This window comes from Mugil cephalus, chromosome 1, assembly GCF_022458985.1.
Source record: "Mugil cephalus isolate CIBA_MC_2020 chromosome 1, CIBA_Mcephalus_1.1, whole genome shotgun sequence".
Taxonomy (NCBI): Eukaryota; Metazoa; Chordata; class Actinopteri; order Mugiliformes; family Mugilidae; genus Mugil; species Mugil cephalus.
In genome coordinates this window covers 15,670,231-15,688,442 of record NC_061770.1, presented here as the reverse complement: position 1 = coordinate 15,688,442, position 18,212 = coordinate 15,670,231, and the positions used below count along the sequence as shown (strand labels likewise).

Here is an 18,212-nt window from a genome sequence, read left to right as displayed (position 1 = left end):
TCATGGTGAGAGAAGATACTCAACAGTTTGTTTGTAACTTTCTCAGGCTGAGCTTTCTTGTTTCATCAATAGGCTCGCAACACCCTCCCACTCAACATTACCATCTATCTCTAGCAGCTTCGTGCGTGCAGTGGAGTGCATCTCTCCACAACATGTTGTACTTCCTTTGTTCCGTATCAAAATCTAAATATTAATCCTCTTACTGTAACACTTAATATAACAGAGCCTCAGCCTCTCCTGAGTTGTGACTGAGTAGCGTTTCCCATCTGCTTGTCATATTGGATGATTTACACAGATGGACCTAATGAGAAATAATGAAAGGAGGTAGTACTTATTCCCATCGGGATGCAGCCTGACAGACACACACATACACACACACACAGCTCTTGAAGAAGAGCAAGGTGTTGACACGGCCTCCAAATTCACTCAGATCTCAAACTGATCAAGTATCTGTGAGATGCACTGGAAGAAGCCTGGTCCACGGAGGCCCCTCCCCTCATCACATAGGACCCAATGGCCCCCCACTAACAACACCCTGCTACCAGACACCACAGGACACCCTCACATGATCCATGTCCGTTCTCTGATGAGTCCCAATTGTTTTAGTGGCACAAGGGAGACCTACACAATATTAGGAAGATGGTCATGATGTTATGCATGATTGGTGTATGTTGTGGTTTTAATTTGAACTCCTACTTTCTTTGATTTATTTAATGATTTCACTGTTCTTCTGAATTGAATTTTTTTTACAAGAATAAAAAAGAAAAAGCAACAGTTCAATTCAAACATGATAAAATCCTCCATGCTGATGTTATTGCTGAGGCTTGAGTGTGTAAGCAGTGTTCTCCCTAAACACTACATGAAATAAAAGTTAATTTAAACTATAGTGGAGTTCCACACACTAGGGTGATGGGAGTAATTCTGCTAGATGCCACAACAGATTTAAGTGCTGGGAGGTTTTCTCCGGCAATGTACTCAATATAACTATATAGATAACAGAAAAATCCTATAGTGAAGAAGCGCGTATGGGAGGCAGATGAGCTTTTAACAGCTTTAAAGTGGAAATACAGTGGAACAGCTCTGCTGCGCCGAGTTATCTGATTGAAAAGTTTGCTTTTGCTGACAGAGAATCGGCACACCACAGATATTAGACCGGCTTACTTGTCTCAAACCAAATCTTTTCAAGACAGCAAAGCTGAGAATGTTGAAACGGGATCTGTGTTTCACTCCGTGTATTGAAGCAGAGGAGGATGGACGCTCTAATGTAGTTTCAACATGACGCCATAAGAAACATCACTTCCTGTTCTCAATCAGTGTGGAAAAACTCATCTGATAAAGCTTTTTGTCCAAGCTCAGGCCGGCGTGTGTTGCATACAAACATCCCTTTTCTGCTTTGCCTGCTTGGAATTTCTGTTATAAAATGAATCCAGTCGGTTTTGTAGCAGCATCGTTCAACACTAAACAAGGTCAGGATATGGTATTTTTTTTAATAGTAATCCACTGATTAATGAATTGTCAGTCATACTAAAACACTGGTCCGAGAAACACACACTCACACAGGGACAATGCATAGGGGTAAGTCAGCCTAACGAGCATGTCTTTGGAGGTGGGAGGAAACCGGAGAACCTGGAGAAAATCCACGCAGACACAGGGAGAACATGCAAACTCCACTCAGAAAGGCCAGAGCTGGACTCGAACTCAGACCTTACTGTTCAGAGCTGTTTTTTTGCAATAAATATACAATAAATAAAAAACTCAAGATTACTTTATGGTATGAATATAACAGCAAAATGAATGAGTAGGGTATGTCTGCAGACCTGGAGACTGCAGATTCAGACCTGCATTTCTGGACCTGCAGTCCTAGTCCTCTTGTTTTGCTCACCAGCGCCCCCTGTGTCATTGGAGGCCAAAATGAACATGATACCTGAAATAAAACGTCGGGAAAATCAGCTTTTTAAGTGCATCTATGACACATTTTTTTCTGCCATGTTTATGTCACTTCATTCCTACGTCATCAGATGTGTTAGTTGGCCTAGTCGATATCAACGAAGAACCCCCTCAAAACAGAAATTAAAGTGTCAAAAAAGGACTCTGTAGCGAGTAGCTCCACCGCATTCTTTAACCCCAACCCATTCTTTGATCAGCTGATGAACAGAGTAGGACTATTGAAATAAATGACTGTAACTGACAGCTTCTCTTGGAGTCAACACAATTAACACCACAGTAGTTATTATTTTGAGTTTTGAGTTTCCTGTTCACTTCAGGGCATCTGGGGAAATTAATTCACACTGACGTTATCAAGAACAGCTCGATGGATGTGCTGTGAAAGAACACAGCGCTTTTCTTTTCCCATTGTCGATCCAAAGAAAACGACTTTGTAAGACTGAAGCAAACTACAGAGAATCCTCTTTCCTTTTGAAAGGTTTTATTCATTTCATATAATACTGACACATGTACTCAATAGCGGTTAACAGGCGTTTAAAAACACAGATATTAAAACCATTAGAGCATCAATTCATTTTTAGCCCCGTTGATTCCATGGACCATTTTTTACACGTTTACATGTTTCAATATACCGTAACATCTACTTGGTATTAGTCTAACCTCACCCCTGAAAGGATGTTGTCCTTTGTCAAAAAGCAAAAAGAAGACTGACAAACGGTCTCTGCATTTTTAAAAAATGGCATGTGGTAAGCCACAAACTATTGAAGGTAAAATCATTTTATGGAGGTGGAATCTGAAACAAAAAAAAAAAAAAAAAAACAGAAAGAAAAAAGGTTTCGGTTTTTAGATTTTGACAGCATTAACTGTGTCATATGTGGCACTGTTAAATTTAAACATGTCATCCAGACTACATGAGGCAAGCATTCTGGAGCCACTCCCTTTTTTTTCGTGGTGACCTTTGTGATAGAGGACACTGGACAAACCCAGGTCCCTTTTATTCCCAGGATGCATATGGAACACAACTCAGCCATAGAAGAGAGATGAAGAATATAGATTGTTGTAAAGTTGTTTTTTGTCGTTTAACTTTGAGTGCTATGACCAGGCCAAAGTTCACTCTGTTGAAGTTGTTGTTTGTCGTAGCGGTAAAGGATTGTGGATGATGCAGTCCTCTTCAGGGAAAGGGCCGAGGACACGCGGCTGTGTTTAAGGTGATGGCAAGCAGTGTTAGAGTCCTGTCTCCTCCTCCGCCACCATTTCTTGGATGTCCTCGGGAAAACGAAACAATTATTGGTTCCTCACAGAAGTCCGTCTGAGTGCATTTCCTCACAACCGTGATAGGTCCCATTGTGCTGTGCAAGTACTTCCATCACCATTCCCAGCTGCTTGTCTTGAGAAGGGCAGGACTATCGGGTCACCTGGAACAGAGAGGCGAAGAGAGGGGGTCAGAACTTAATAACAGCAATCCTCCAAAAAAAAAAAAAAAAAGTTAGAAAATGAAACAGTAAAGGTCAGAGAAAAGAGTACGGAGCCAGGCCTGGTGGTACGTGTCAATGAACGGTTTTAAAAAATGGGAAGGGATTCTTATTGGCGGGGCGCTGACAACACAGCCAGCACAGTCTCTGCCTCCTCTGGCAAGAGACTAAACAAGACACAGCTTGAATCATGGCAGCCAGCCCACAGTACCTCACTCGCAGCACCTGGCCTACCGCCATGTCATTTGGTCTATTTGTCGAGACGGCTGCTCTAATCACATGGTCTCTTTATCTCGTCTATCCATCTTTCCATTTCCTTTGCTCGTGCGCTCACTTTTGGTTTATTTCAAACTATTAGGAGGCATTTTCCACCAGCCGACGGCCAAACGGACACAAATTGCCGTATAACTGCCAGCGCTGGGGAATATAACAGCCCACACTCTCCAAGGCTGTTCTTCTGTTTCCCTGCATACCTTTTTTCCCTCATTGTGTTTCTCCGTGGCTTCTCCTCAACACATGCTGTCCCTCCCGCATTTCCCCCCTCCCGAGGGAGCCGCTCTTTTGTCCGACCCGCGTGCCAGCGAGCAAAGCGTCAAGGCCAGCCGTCGCTGAAAGAGTGCGGAGCGGCGTTTCCTTCGAGCTGCCAGCTGAAACCGTTCTAGTGTATCTGCTCTTGATGGCTCCAGGCCACCCTTCCTGGGCACATTCCCATTGCCTTCAGGCATCTACTCCTGTGCCTGATCAAAGAGTCTGCAGGCGTTTGTTGTCACGCCAGTTCACTGTGCACTCACACTGCTGCATCTCTGTGCCTGCTCTATTACAAGGTGCAAAGTCAAAGTCCCTTTAGCTGTTCATCCCCTTGCCTGTTAAAATATGCCTGTAGGTGGCAGTTTCTGTGGCCAATTAGAGAGCTGATTTAAGTACTCAGATCTCAATTTACAAAGTACACAAGAAGTTCTGTGTGTCATTTGTACGGACCTGTTTCAGGCCCATGAGCGCCACATTTTCAACTGCCATTTTCAATTACATTTACATTTAACTTACTTTTAACGAGTTATTCGGCCACACCACAGTAAATTACCGAAAGCATTTCTGCAGTTGTTAGATCTTGGATCTATTTGTGTTTATTTTTTTCCCTAATTCCTTAATCACCTAAACGCTGCATCAAATTAAATCCATGCGCGTTCTGGATGTTTAATAGGTCTCGGTTCAATATTCGTATTATTTCTATTAAAGACAAAAGTCCTTGCAGGGTACCCCAAGAGGTGTGCAGCGCCTGCAGACTGCCACATCCCTTAAGCGTCATGTAAGATAGGAAGTGAAACGCAACGCGCTGCTGACACTTTGTTATTTGTTTGTTAATGTGCTCCAACGACTGCATGTGCGTCTACACACATCCACAGGCCCCTGCCTCGCAGTCTATGACGACTTAGTGGCTTGGCAGCTCGGCCTCGTCTGTCTGCTCATCCATATGATATTATTTGGCATTGATCGAGCTGTCTTTTATCCCCTCCCTCTCTCCTCCCTCTGCCCTCCTCCTCTCCTCCTTCCCTCTGCTCCCAGCCAAAGCTGGAGGGAGAGCCAACCCCTTCCTCGCGCTCTCGCCCGCTCCTTGTCGGCCGACCGCTTCCACCATCCTTGTTTTCAAGTGCCTCCTTTATTCTTTTATCTACCTCTCACCTTTGCCGTCGGCCTTTCCTCTCCACTTTCCACTTGTTATGTTTTCTCTCATCCGTCTCCGTCTGACTCTTTCTTCCATTCTGCCGCTCTCTCCATTCCTCTTTCTCTCTCACTCCATCGTCAATTTCAATTTACGAGTGGGTCTTAATAGGACTATAAGAGAACGTTCGATGCTATTGATCTGGATGCCTGTGCATCTTGACCTCCGCGTACAACACCAGAGGAGAGAGAAAAATCACTCTTTTCATCATCAGGCTAACACTCTCAAATAGTGTCGGCGCACGCACGCACACACACACACGCACACAGATCATTGATCAAAGACCTGAATGCAAGAGGCAGCAAATATTTGTGCTCTTTTAAACTACGACAGTCGATGATAGAGCCGTGCGTGGATGGAGCTGTTTTGCTTTGATCTTGTTCAGGAAATTATAAATGCACACTTTGTTGCTGATAAAACTAAATCCATGAGATCTGATATAAGAAACAACTTCCGCACGGCGCGTATTCAGAAATTCCATCGTCTTCATATCTGATCCACCCGTACATGCCTCTATCTCTTCAATTATGCCCGTTACATGCTGCAAGACCACTCGTTCTCTATTTGTCTCCCCTTATCGGAATTGACTGAATTGGGAAACTTTACTCACACTTTACAGCCTAACGGGAACCTGAGTCTGTGCCAGCACAGCAGAAAACTTTTCAGGTTGTGTATGAGAGGAGGGGCTGGTGGGAAGGAAAGAAGGACTTGAGGGGGTGTGATCCACTTTGCTAGGTGAGAGGTGAGCCGAGGAAAGAGCAGGAGAGGAATTCTTAATCATCCCAGCATGCAGGAGAGTGTCTCTGAGTGTTTCAGAGAAAGGGAGAGGAGACCACGTGGGCCTTGAGCTTTTCTCGTCCCTCGCTCTCGGCCAAGGAGACGCGCTCTCCGTCCGCTGACCACGCCTTCGATAAATTATTTAGGCAGAAAACAAAGGTCTGCACCCAGCCATGAATAATGGAAGGTGAGAAGGCAGGAAGAAGGATGGCCGTTAGAAACTGAAGCGCGCGCTGACAAGAGGTGAGGCTCGCGCAAACTTTTCTCATATGACAGGCGGCTGCTCAGGTCAAGCCACTGAAGAGGAGAAGTCAACAGGTGCAGATGGAGGATGAGCAAAGAAGAAAAAAAAAAAGAGAAGATACGCGGTCCAGTCTCTACGAGTATTCGCAAAGACACATAGACGCAGACAATACTTGAAATGTAATATGGGGAGAAAGTGCACGAGCTGCATTGTGGAAGAATCGGAGCATAAAAACTATTCCAGGACATTTACCTCTCTAGTGTATTGAATGTGGCGAGTTCTTCTCGCATGGAGTCAGATGGCATGCCAGTCAGACGCAGGGAAGCAGGGCAAGTGAGAGTGAAGGGAATTGTGATGTTCGTGTTCAGTAAGCATGTGCGCGCGTTTGTTATTTGCCTCGTTCTCGTTGGCCTTATTTTTCTTCAGAGGATGTTTGATGTTAGATCCAAGATGGGGCCAGAAAGAGGAAGTAAAGAGAGCGAGAAAATGGGTGAGAAGAGAATGAAGTGGGGGTATAGAAATAAATAAAACAAAACAGAGGCATATAGAGGTGGAAATGGCTCAGCGCTCTGTGGTGGGTCTGTACATGCGTGCGTGAATGCATCTATTGTGTTAAAGGGGACGGTAGCAGCGTACGTGGGAGAGAAACTGAAAAAAAAAAAATGAATGTGTACATAACAACCTTTGTGGTCTTCACTTTGTTGCCCGTGCTGCAGCTCCATCCTGTGAGGTCTGGGAGGACCTTGCACTCCTCCCCATCCATACATGGCTGCATCTGACACCACCACTTCTGGGCTACAATGGAGGCTAAAAAGAAAGGGTGAGAGAAAGGAGTAAATATTTAGTTTGGTGAAGATGTGTTAGATACTTTAATGTATATTTATGAATAGGAGTGGAGAAAAATATATCGATATATTACTATATTTTTTCTTCTGATACAATCTTCTGATACAATATCAACTTTGTGTTGATATTAATGTCTTAATATCGATTTCAAAAGGAAAAGTCGTCCGAGCGCAGCAGTCGAAGACGCGGACAGGCAATTAGCAGAAGCATATTTCGATATTTAAGTGGCAAGAAACTGAACTGAACTGAATTGAATTTGAATTAATATTTTTTTCTTTTGACTCCAGTGAATAATCACTGTCATCTGACATAAACATATATACAACTTGTATTTTAAGCTGCATTTAAAAATGTCTCAGTGAACTATGTAGGATATTGCAATATATCGCAATATCATAATATCGCAATAATGTATCGCATCAAGTATCGTGATACGTATCATATCCTTGTTGACAAGGAGCTTTCCATGTCTATGTCCATCTTAACCAATCCCATCCTGTACAGTCATTCGTTTTCAGTCCACTGAGATAAACCCGATTCCCCCTTTGGTGCCATTGTGTAGAAGGCGGTGCAAGCAGATTATGTAATTAAAAGTGCGTCGTATAAACCTCAATCAAACAAAGCCAAAGCGGAAAATGTGATATGGAGAACGGGGCGTTTAATTTGACGAATGTCACAGTCTCCACATCACTCAACAAAGATCTGGTGCTTTTGTCTGCCACGCCTTTTTATCTCTTAGTTGAAGACACTTGCTTCATCTTTGTCATGATTAATTAATTTGCAAAGTCGGTTTCTGTTGCATTGTGTTGCACCAGCTTTTCCAGTTCAGCAAAAAACTCGACTTTTAAGCACCGAGCTAAAAAAAAATTGTATATAAGGATGGTTTCTCGCTGTTAGATGACTTGATATATTATGAACATGAACAAAATGAGGTCCAAATCAGCTTCAGTGTAAAAGGGACATCGCACAGTTCTCATGTTGTATAACATCACCTTCCTCTAACCGCACTAGTTTTACAAATACAATATCTTTATTGTACGACATATGGTTCTGAATACTTCTCTTAATACTGGTGCATGTATATATCAAGATAAATACTGCGACGCTGACAAGATGTCTAACACCAATTAACCTTGATTGTAATATGAAAAGGGACTTTTTCTCTGAAGAAAATATTTTGACAGCCTCTCAGCAATATAGACAAATGAGTTTAGTTCTATTTGGAGAGCACTTTTTTAAATGCAGATCATTACTGTATGCGTGGGCTCCATGGGCTCTGGAGTCTTGTGAATTTAATCAGCACATAACAGATCGTTTATATTTCCAATTCAAAAAGGGCAGAATATGCATAAGACAGCTGGGAGTGTTGTGATTTCCAGAGCTTGCGGAACACGCTGAATAGAATAAAAATATCTGAACAAGAGGATGTCTAAAGAACAATCTGGCTGACTTGATGTGTGACGTGTAAGTATTTGATTTATGTGCGTCTCCAAATCCTTGACTAAATACTTAAGAAAAAGAGAAAAAAAAAATAGTATTCATTGGTGTAAGTGCTGCTCTACTATCTCTGGCACTTCCAAAGTATTTCTTTGTCAAGCGTTGCTTGCAAGGTGGCCACTTCTAACTAAAAGAATTTCCAATATACAGACCTTCATCGAGTCATTATTGCTGAAAGCCACTGGCACTTAGTTTGGATTTCATAAATGTAATTCATAGTTTTTTCCCTTTTGTCTTGTTGTGTCATCTTTTTTCATAGCTGAATATGTCTCTATATGCTCCAGAGCAATGAGAACATAAGCCCCTGATGGGTTGATAAGAAAGAAACGGTGTAGCCATAGGAGGCTGCATTCTGTGAATACATTTGGGACGGCGGGATACTGAATCTTTGGACAAAGAAACAATAAGCAGTGGGGTTTCTGAGGATTGAGATATATTTTGTAGCATAGAAGTGTCCGTACTCCTACAAAACTAAACTAATTTATGTATGAAAGCTGACATATATTTGGTTCTGTCTTCATGTCGTCAACACAGCAGCTCCAAAAACACGATTTCTTTTTGCGCCTTTGCCTCATTTAGTTTGCCTGGAACTGTGAATATGTAAATTTCGCCCCCTCCTTCTATCTCCACCCACCTCTCCAATCAGCCTGATCATACCTGCTGATCTTCAGCTCTGCTCAAACTGTAACTATTCTCGAACACACTCCTCAAGCGGTGATATTGGAGTTATTCCGCTATTCAAGTTTAGACTGGGAGCCGGCTGCACGGAGTCGGCCGTAAGTCTCATGTTTCAAACTGGAAATGTGTTTGCTGGATCGCTGTCTAATGGTAATAGATTACATCAGGGTTCGACATTATCAAGCAGCAAATAAGGCGTTGCTAATGGAGAAAGGCGTCTAGTTCATCATAGCTAAGCCCCACCTTGAAATTAGATCAGGCTAGTTCTTTAGTTCTTATTGAGACAGTGATTGCTACATTTCTACATTGCAAGCTTGACTTGCTCATGACGACATATGGACACCTTAACAGCCTTGGTAACTTGATCATTGACGGGTGAATCCCGACTTATAGAAAGCTTCCATTCCATTAAATTGCATTTAGGTGGAAGGCTATTGATTGTTGGATTATGTCCGGACTCCAGAACATTTAAGAACATCATTAGGTGGTTTTGTTCAAAGGTGACACAACAAAATGTTGCTGGAGTTTATACAATGGAATAACCTTGGTTAATGTTAGGGGGAAAAAAAATAATATATATAGTTTTCAAATGTAAATTTAAGTGTGTTGTGCCTGGAGTCACTATTAAATTTGAATAAATTCAAAATAAATTTGAATTTTAAATTTATGATGTATAATTTTTGTAAACCTAACCTAACAAACCTAACTACGCTGCAGGACTGAAAGGTTCAAGAGGCCCTTTGTCCCCACAGCCATCAGACTGTACAACGCCGCTGTTTAAATGCTAAATGCACAGACACATGTTAATGCAGTCTCATATATATTACAAGTCCTCCATTTGCGCTGCCCTTACTGCTGCTATTATTTGTGTTGAATTGTTGTTATGTTATGTTGATGTCTGTGTATGTTTATGTACAAGCTACTGGACACTCAAATTTCCCTCCAGGGGATGAATAAAGTGTTTTTCTATTCTTCTTCTTCTATTCTCAAGTGCCTTGAGTCCCCAGCCTTGAAGCCAGGCCAACTTTTTTTTTTTTTTTTTTTTTTTACAAGAAAATGGCTGCCATCGGAGAGGCAAGCTGTTTAGAGTCCACTGTCACATCTGTTGGTGAAGGTATTGACTGACGGAACAACTTTGAAAGATGAATAATTAACGGCGATTAAAGCATTCATCGATAATGAAATCCAGTGGGAGCGTTACCAGACTGGAGTGTGAGGAAATTGTTAATTAAAAAATATGCGAAAAACTTCAATAGCTACAAGCGTGATGTCTGTAGATATAATCCTGTTCTTGCCACATTCTCTTCGTTTTATAAAACAAATAGAAATTTATCATTTATCATTTATTTTCTCTCTTTCGACCATTTAAGGTTCATTTTGCTCTCAGTTATTTCATTATTTTTTTGAGCTGATTACATTTCCAGATTCACCTTATGTCGTCCATCGTATATGTAATTCTTCTGAATTCATCCCAAACATATAGTAGGCACAGGCTGTCTTTATAATAAATCAACTTCCTGAAGTTACATGAAACAATATTGCACAGCAGCGGGAAACTTGGGAGAAGTTTTGTCATTCACTTCATGCATTAATGTCCAGTATTTGTGTCCTCACTGTCAAATCAAAGTCATGTATTCCTTCAGTAGCATAAAAACACACAGGTATTTGTGGTCGGACAACACCTCTCATGAGTAACAGCTGAACACCATTTGAACTCTCACTCGTCATGTTCTCGCTGTAACTTAACAGTCTGCTCACACGTGGCCGGTGTACACAGACAGCTTTTAATGCAGTGTAAATGTCAGGCAGAATTCTACACAGAAGTTAAATATTTCTCCGCTAAATCCACTGAAGCAAGCACAACTTTTGTTCTGTGCCTGAAATCACTGAATAAATGCTATACTCTCTTTTATCATACACAGAAAAAAAAAGAAAAAAATGTGATAACCTCTAAAGCAAAAACTATGAAAGGTATTTTATATGTCGACTCAAAGGAGGGGTCCCCAAGGCAGTGGAAAATGATTTCACAAACACATATACAGTCCATATACATTTAGATCTGTATATACTTGGACAGTGACACAAGTTTTGTTATTTATGTTCAAGAAACGGTTGTATACTCAATATGGTCTTAAAGTGCAGCCTCTCAGTTGTAATTTGATGGTATTCACATTCAAATTGGAGGAAGGGTAGTAGGAATTGCAGCTCTTTACTATGTAGCCACTTCTTTTTCAAGGGACCAAAAGTAATTGGACAATTGACTCAAAAGCTATTTTATGGACTGCATGGGCTATTCCCTCGTTGACCCTTCATCGTTTAAGCAGGTAAAAGATCTGGAGTTGATTACAGATCTCATGAAAGTACAACAGAGCATCATTTGGTTGAACAAAAAAAAATTCATCAGAGGGGTAGTGGCGATGTTGGGAGCGGCCAAATCAACAGTTTGGTACATTATGAGAAAAGAAAAACACAACGGTTACCTCGGGAACTCAAAATGGCCTGGACATTCATGGAAGACAACAGTGGTGGATGATCGTAGAACCCTTTCAACTGTGAAGACAAATCCTTCACAACATCCACCCAAGTGAAGAAAAAACTCCAGGAAGTAGGTGTATCAGTATCTAAGTCTACCAAATAGAAAGGTCAAATTAGACTTTGCCAAAAAAACATCTGAAGAAGCCAGACCGGTTCTCGGACAGCGTTTTTTTCGGACAAATGAAACTAAGTTTAACCTGCACCAGAATGTTGGGAAGAAAGTACGCAGAAGGCAGAAGGCAGAAGGCGCAGAAGTTCACCACATCTTCTGTAAAACATGGTGGACATGAGCATGCAGGGCTTCCAATGGCACTGGTTCACTAGTGTTTATTGATGATGTGACAGGAGACAGAAGCAGTCGAACAAATTCTAAAGGGATTCTACAGGGATGTATTTAATGTATTGGAGAGTGCTTCACAAAACAGATGGGCAATAACTCAAGTCATACAGCAAAAGCAACCCAGGAGTTTTTTTTTTAAGAGAAATGGATTATTGTGCAATGACTGAGTCATTCACCAGATCTCAACCCAATCGAGCACCCATTCCACTTACTTAAGACAAAACTTAGGGCAGGTCAGAAGTCTAACAAACAAGCAACAGCTGAAGACAGCTGCAGTAAAGGTCTGGCAAAACATCACAAAGGTGGAAACCCAGTGTTTGTTGATGTCCATGGGTTCGAGACTAATGTTAGTTAGTCCAATTATTTTTGATCACCTGGAATGAGGAGACTTTAAAAATTATGGTCATTTGTGTTCAACCCCTTGAATTAAACCTGAAAGTCTGCACTTCAGCTGCATCTCAGGTATGTGGAGTCCTAATTGTGAAGATTGTGTCGCCGTCCAAATATATATGGGCTTAGCTGTACATACATACCGTCAACACAGGAGGGCATAGCCCTGGTGGTGCCAGCGACCTGTCCAGGGAAGCAGGAACATTTGACAGTCTGAGATCTCTCTTCGATCTTGTTCTTGTTGCAGCAGCGATGGGCAGCGATCACCTCACACGTCCCCGCCTTCACATGCACTGTGAAAAAGAGAGACGCAGAGCTTTGTATACGAGGTTCATTGTGAGCGTATTCTTACATTAGTCTTTAAATTTCTTTTTTCTTTTTCTTTTTTTCTTTATCTGAATGTGATGTAATACCAAACTTTAATCCCGTGTGCATGCAAGTGGAGAGGTAGTCAGTAGGGCTGAACGATTTGGGGAAAAGATATCTAATTTATATGTGTCTGAGAGATACAGCGATTCCATTTACCATATCAAGCCAAGCTTCAGTTCAGTATTCAGTCTGGTATGGATTGAACTGATGGAGCAACACGTAGGACATACCATAAACATATTAACTGCTTTATATTCTAATGAAGGGATGAGAACTTAAAGATGTGACTTGCCTACATCATATATCTATTTTAGAAAACTGGCTGCATCTGTTCCGATTTTTGCAATTTGTTAATTGCAACATCAGGTTGAAATCTGTTCATTTTTTAGCCCGATAAGGTTTTATAATTACACTCTTTGACCTTAGATCCATTTAGCCATCCGAATAAATCTGCTGATGTGCTCACTGTCTATTTACATATTTCAAAAAATAACCAGCAATTCCTATTCCTGTATTAGGGAAATTAAAAATAAAGACACCAACTCCATGCGCCTGACCCAAGAGCATTGCAAGAGCAGTTACAAAACATCCCTAAGGACAAACCAGTCCCTTCATACCAACATGGACACATGAAGTTATAGTGAATAAGGAAATGAAGCAGAAGTGCATGTAGCAAAGAGTACAAGGCTATTATCAGAAGACGGTGAGTCGTAAAAAGATGCATTCAGACTTGTCAAATCATGCTAGTTTTTGGTTCCTTTATTTATGTACTCGTGTGCACAAACACGACTGTGAATGTACAAATTATATTTGGTTGTCAGGCACATGCAGGCTCATAAATAAGTCACAGATTTGCTGCACGGTGCACGAGGCAGCATGAGCTATTGTTTTTGCTTGGAGTGCATGCACAGAAAATATATGTTGGAGGTTTAGCATATAATTATGCATTCCTTCTGCAATGCAGAAAGAATAAAATGGTGGCTCGCAAAGCCAGAATAACAACCACTGTTTGCACTGGAATATACTGTTTGATTGTACTGTGCAGCTTTCCAATTTGCTGCAGCGCTAATGAAGGGTAGACGTGGAGAGTCCCTTCACTTCTTGTGCAGCTACCACTTTGTGTGCAAATTTATACGCACACATTTCAGTCCGGTAGCCGTGTGGTTAATTAACAACAAGTCCACCCAATGCACTGAAGTCCCTTGAGTCAGCTAAGAGAGAGGGAACAAAGAAATCACTCGGCATTTGAAGATTTGTGATGTCAACACATGGCCCTTTCATAGCAGCCTTTCATCAAATACATGAAAATGTCAAGGACAAACAATAAGCCTTGTCAGGAGCTCTGTGTGCAAGCGAGTGCGTTTTCTCGTTTGTGTGTTTGCGCCAGTGTGGCAGCGTGCATGTACAGTATATAGTGTATTTGTTGTTGTTTAGAAATGTTTGACTTTGCTTGTGGCAGGGGCGATAAATATATACATGCATGTTGAAAATCTCATGGTTGTGAAAGTCAAAGTCTGGCGCGTGCGATTTGGCTTTTTAAGCAGTCGTTGGAAGTTCCTGTTATTTCCATTACAAAGACTCGGCCCACAATACAACAAAGGGTGCACGCTGCATGGCAATGAAAACTAAAGCAGAAAACAATGACACTGGCTCTGTCTAAAGAGTATTTAAAAGTGAGGCAAGCTGAACTCAAAGACCCGCTATGAATATGTTATGCAGAATAACAAAGATTTGAAAAGTTCTTAATCTGCTCGGTTAATGAGAAAAAGACAAAGCAGCAATCCTACAAAGCCCAGTCCAATTAATACCTCGTTGAAAAGCGCACTCTGATATCTCACCCATGGTGTGTCTGCCTGCCTCTCATCCTTCTTTTTGATTTTCATTTTTTTTTTTTTTTTTTTTTTTTTTTTTTTTTTTACAGTTCCACAAGTACAAGTGAGGCCAAAGGATTGTGATAACGGTCGATTAATCTATCCGTCTGGCTTTCCGTCAATCCAAGACTTTGATGCACAGAAAGATATATCAACGGCCGCTGAACAGAACGCCATCAGACAGAAACTCCCGCTCGAATTATCCACATATGATGCAGAGTTTTACACGTCGATTATTGTACGAATACATTGTTACCAGAGGATAAGAACTTTTTACATTTTGGACAATCAGTGGGCTTTGCTCTTGCACGAACTACGGGTTAAATGGTGAATTCATAGTTCTGTATTTACAAGCTGGAGTCAAAGACATTAATGGGCATTAATGCTGCCCAGAGGACAAACCATAATGACTGGTGACCTCTTGATCTCCTTTCTCCTTTCTCAGTTTTATGATCCCCACAGGCTGTCTGTCTATTTTAGTTATAACGCGACCTTTGCTCAAGCATTGACTTCAGGTCGAATAATTAAGTTTCTACGCATGTGAGTTTTGCATTAAATTTCCTTTCATTGCTCCGGTCCCCGGAGGATGGAGCAGATTGACTTTGCTGATGCGCTGTGGCTTCTCATTTGACATCTTGCACCTACTTTGAGCCAGACAACCTTATTGGCAGATAACGCCACTCAGGAAAATAAACAGAGTAAACACCTCAACTCAACCCCCTACAGTTCACACACACACACACACACACACACACACACACACACACACACACACACTCATGGCCCATTTTTAGGCGCCGCACCTGTAGTAGTAATTGACTCAGCATTAGTAAGAGCAGCAGCACACTGAGCTCAGCAGGAGAAGAGGAGTAATGAGGAGGCAGGGGTTAGGAGTAATGTAAAAGCTCATTGAGATTTCATTACACATATTACTGTTAATAGATGGCAGCCTCTTTTGCTTCTCAATACGGGCCACATGGTAAAATAAATATGAGCTAAAGCCGTATGACAGAGTGAGTGATTATTTTTGGTACGCAGATTAGCTTCTTATTATGCATTTTCTCATTTGCATCTGAATCGTTTAAGATGTTACCATGACAAGTTTATTTCACATCTTTTCAAATGATCACTGCCGACAGGATCTTTGCACATGAAATTAACATCTGTTACATTCAGGCCCCGAGTTCTCACAGTGATGATTAAGGCCACCAAGCTCGGTGTTAATTTTGCTGCAAGTCTGTGGAAATTCCCGCGCAGGTGCACCGGCAGCACTTTCATCTTTTGCATGAGGGTAGTCGGCTACCATAGGCTGGAATGGAGGCAGAACAGACGACAGCAGCTGGGATTATAGGGGGGGAGCCTCAGAAGCAAACAAGAGAAGCTTCTGATGGTCCAGATAAAAATGACACTTGACTTTCAGGGGCAGGATTACGGTCTAGAATGAGACTGATGGCGAGGACAAACACGGATTACCGTTACCTTGTTGGAGAGCGCTGAAAAATGAGAAGGGGCTGAGAGCGGACACGGATGTTGCCTCACTGCTCTTAGATGTGTAGGTAGTGCTATATACTTGGATCCGGCTATCTCCCTATCACGCTAACTTTATATAAATGATGGAATACTGTCTAGGGACTATGGAAATTTCACTCTATTAATGTAACTACGAGCCATTTAAACAATGTTATCTAAATGGCGTCAGTTTCAGAAGTCGGTCAAGCTTCACACTGCACCTTTAAAAGTACAAAGGACTGAAAAACACAGACCTTAGAGTTCGCTTTTGACTCTTTAAATTGCAAATTTTTAGCAGCATCATGTACCTGATGTTGGCAGTGTTGTTGTAAACACCCATATAAACTCCTGCGCCACACACATTAATGCTGCTATTAGATGGGTGCACCTGCAGGCTCCTAAATCCACCTTGACTCTGTGGTAGATATAATTAGTTTAAATGCCCCTGGGTACAGTCCAATAGGAGATTTTATGTCTTTTTGCTTCTGGTAAAAAAAGGGAATTTGGGCGTAAATTATACAAAACTGTTGTTTTTATGTCTAGTGACATAAAGACATTCGTACAAATAGCACCGCATAGCCATGCACATACTGTATGTGTGTTCACTCTTTATTGTGCTCTGTACGGCTGTAGGTGAGGCTGTGGTGTTTTGTCATGCAGTTGGACATGGATCCCATTAAACTCCTTACAGGCATATGACTGCACATGGCACAGCACACACATAGAAAGAAGCTGCATGTAAATCTGGGTACGTACTGTAAAATTAATAACTGAGAGATGCTGCAGTCTCCACAGATATGATAATCCAGCATGGGCTGCCTCACAGCGTGCGTGTGTGTGTGTGTGTGTGTCTTTGTGTGGTCTGAAAACTGGGACCACACTGTCTGTTTGTGTGATGTAGAATTACGCAAAAAGAACCACCGAGTCCAGTCTTACAGAGACTTTCCATTTCATAAATGGCACCTAACTTCTTCGTGATCTCTTTTTCACTTTATCTGTCCATTTCTCCTTCTCATCCTCCTCCTCCTCCTCACCGTCTTCATCTTTCTTACCTCACCCTGCCGCCATTTCACAAATGACCCCCTCTTTTTCTCTGCCTCTCTTAACCACTCCGGCGCCCCATTTTTCCTCTGCTCTTTCTTGCTCTTAGCTCAGCACAGCAAACTCAGCAGGGTAGCAAACTATTATCCTCAATCACGGGCCCTAAATCAGAGAATTTTACACTTTCTGAAACGTGTTCTCTCCCTCCCAGTTGATGCCCCTCTGCCTCTCTAAGCCCCCCCTCCCATCTCTCTCCTTGGCACGAGGACTTGTTATCCCTGCCTCTCTTAACGCAGCAGTGGCTGTTAACCCCATTTACTAAGGATGACGCGTAGCTGACAGACTAACAGATGGACAGATTGCCCCGACTATGACCAACCAGGAACTGTGTGCGTGAGTGCGCGCGCGTGTTTTGGTACACATGAAGCACCGAGAGCAGTCTTGGTCCCAGCAGGGTGCTTCTTCCAAATGTCATTTCTACCACTGGGGGCCTCTCTCTGCTTCCTCCCTCCCTCCCTCTCTGACTCAGTGAAGCACACATGTGTCGATGCAAATGCACTGTACACAACAATATGGAAGTTTCACGAATGCAAAAGACACAAAATGTGAAAAATATCACCAAATATGTCGTAAATATGTAAAAGGTTCAAACGCTATCTGTCAGATGTTAATGCCGTCCGCGTGAGAAAGCGGTGGTTTCCCATTTGAAGGGAACAGGTGAAGCTCAGCAGTGCACTCTGAACAGCCGGCGCTTGTCACAAAGCTTCCAGTGCTCAGTTTAAGTTGGTGCATGTGGAAAAGAAAACAGACACTGGCCTTTACTGGGATGACCTTGGTCCAATGAAGTTGTTCCGTGCGGAGCCCGGCTACATGTTTGATCCATATACCGCACATGTCTACTGTTTCCACGTGTCTTTAAAGCCCACAGAGTTTTTTGTTTTTATGTTTTTTTCACCAGGATCATATTTTGAAAGGGAAA

The 18,212-nt window shown here is 42.0% G+C and overlaps 1 protein-coding gene across 1 annotated transcript in view; it reads right to left on the bottom strand.

Moving 5' to 3' along the window:
- Positions 1-2,408: 2,408 nt before the first annotated feature.
- LOC125012122 (chemokine-like protein TAFA-2) overlaps positions 2,409-18,212 on the bottom strand; it is a 75,718-nt gene continuing 59,914 nt past the window's right edge. Inside the window, exons 3-5 of the mRNA XM_047592259.1 lie at positions 12,587-12,736; positions 6,840-6,964; positions 2,409-3,359 (exon numbers count right to left, since the gene is read on the bottom strand). Of these exons, the coding sequence (XP_047448215.1) occupies positions 3,348-3,359; positions 6,840-6,964; positions 12,587-12,736 (287 nt within the window). The 3' untranslated portion in view covers positions 2,409-3,347. The remainder of the gene's footprint in view (positions 3,360-6,839; positions 6,965-12,586; positions 12,737-18,212) is intronic.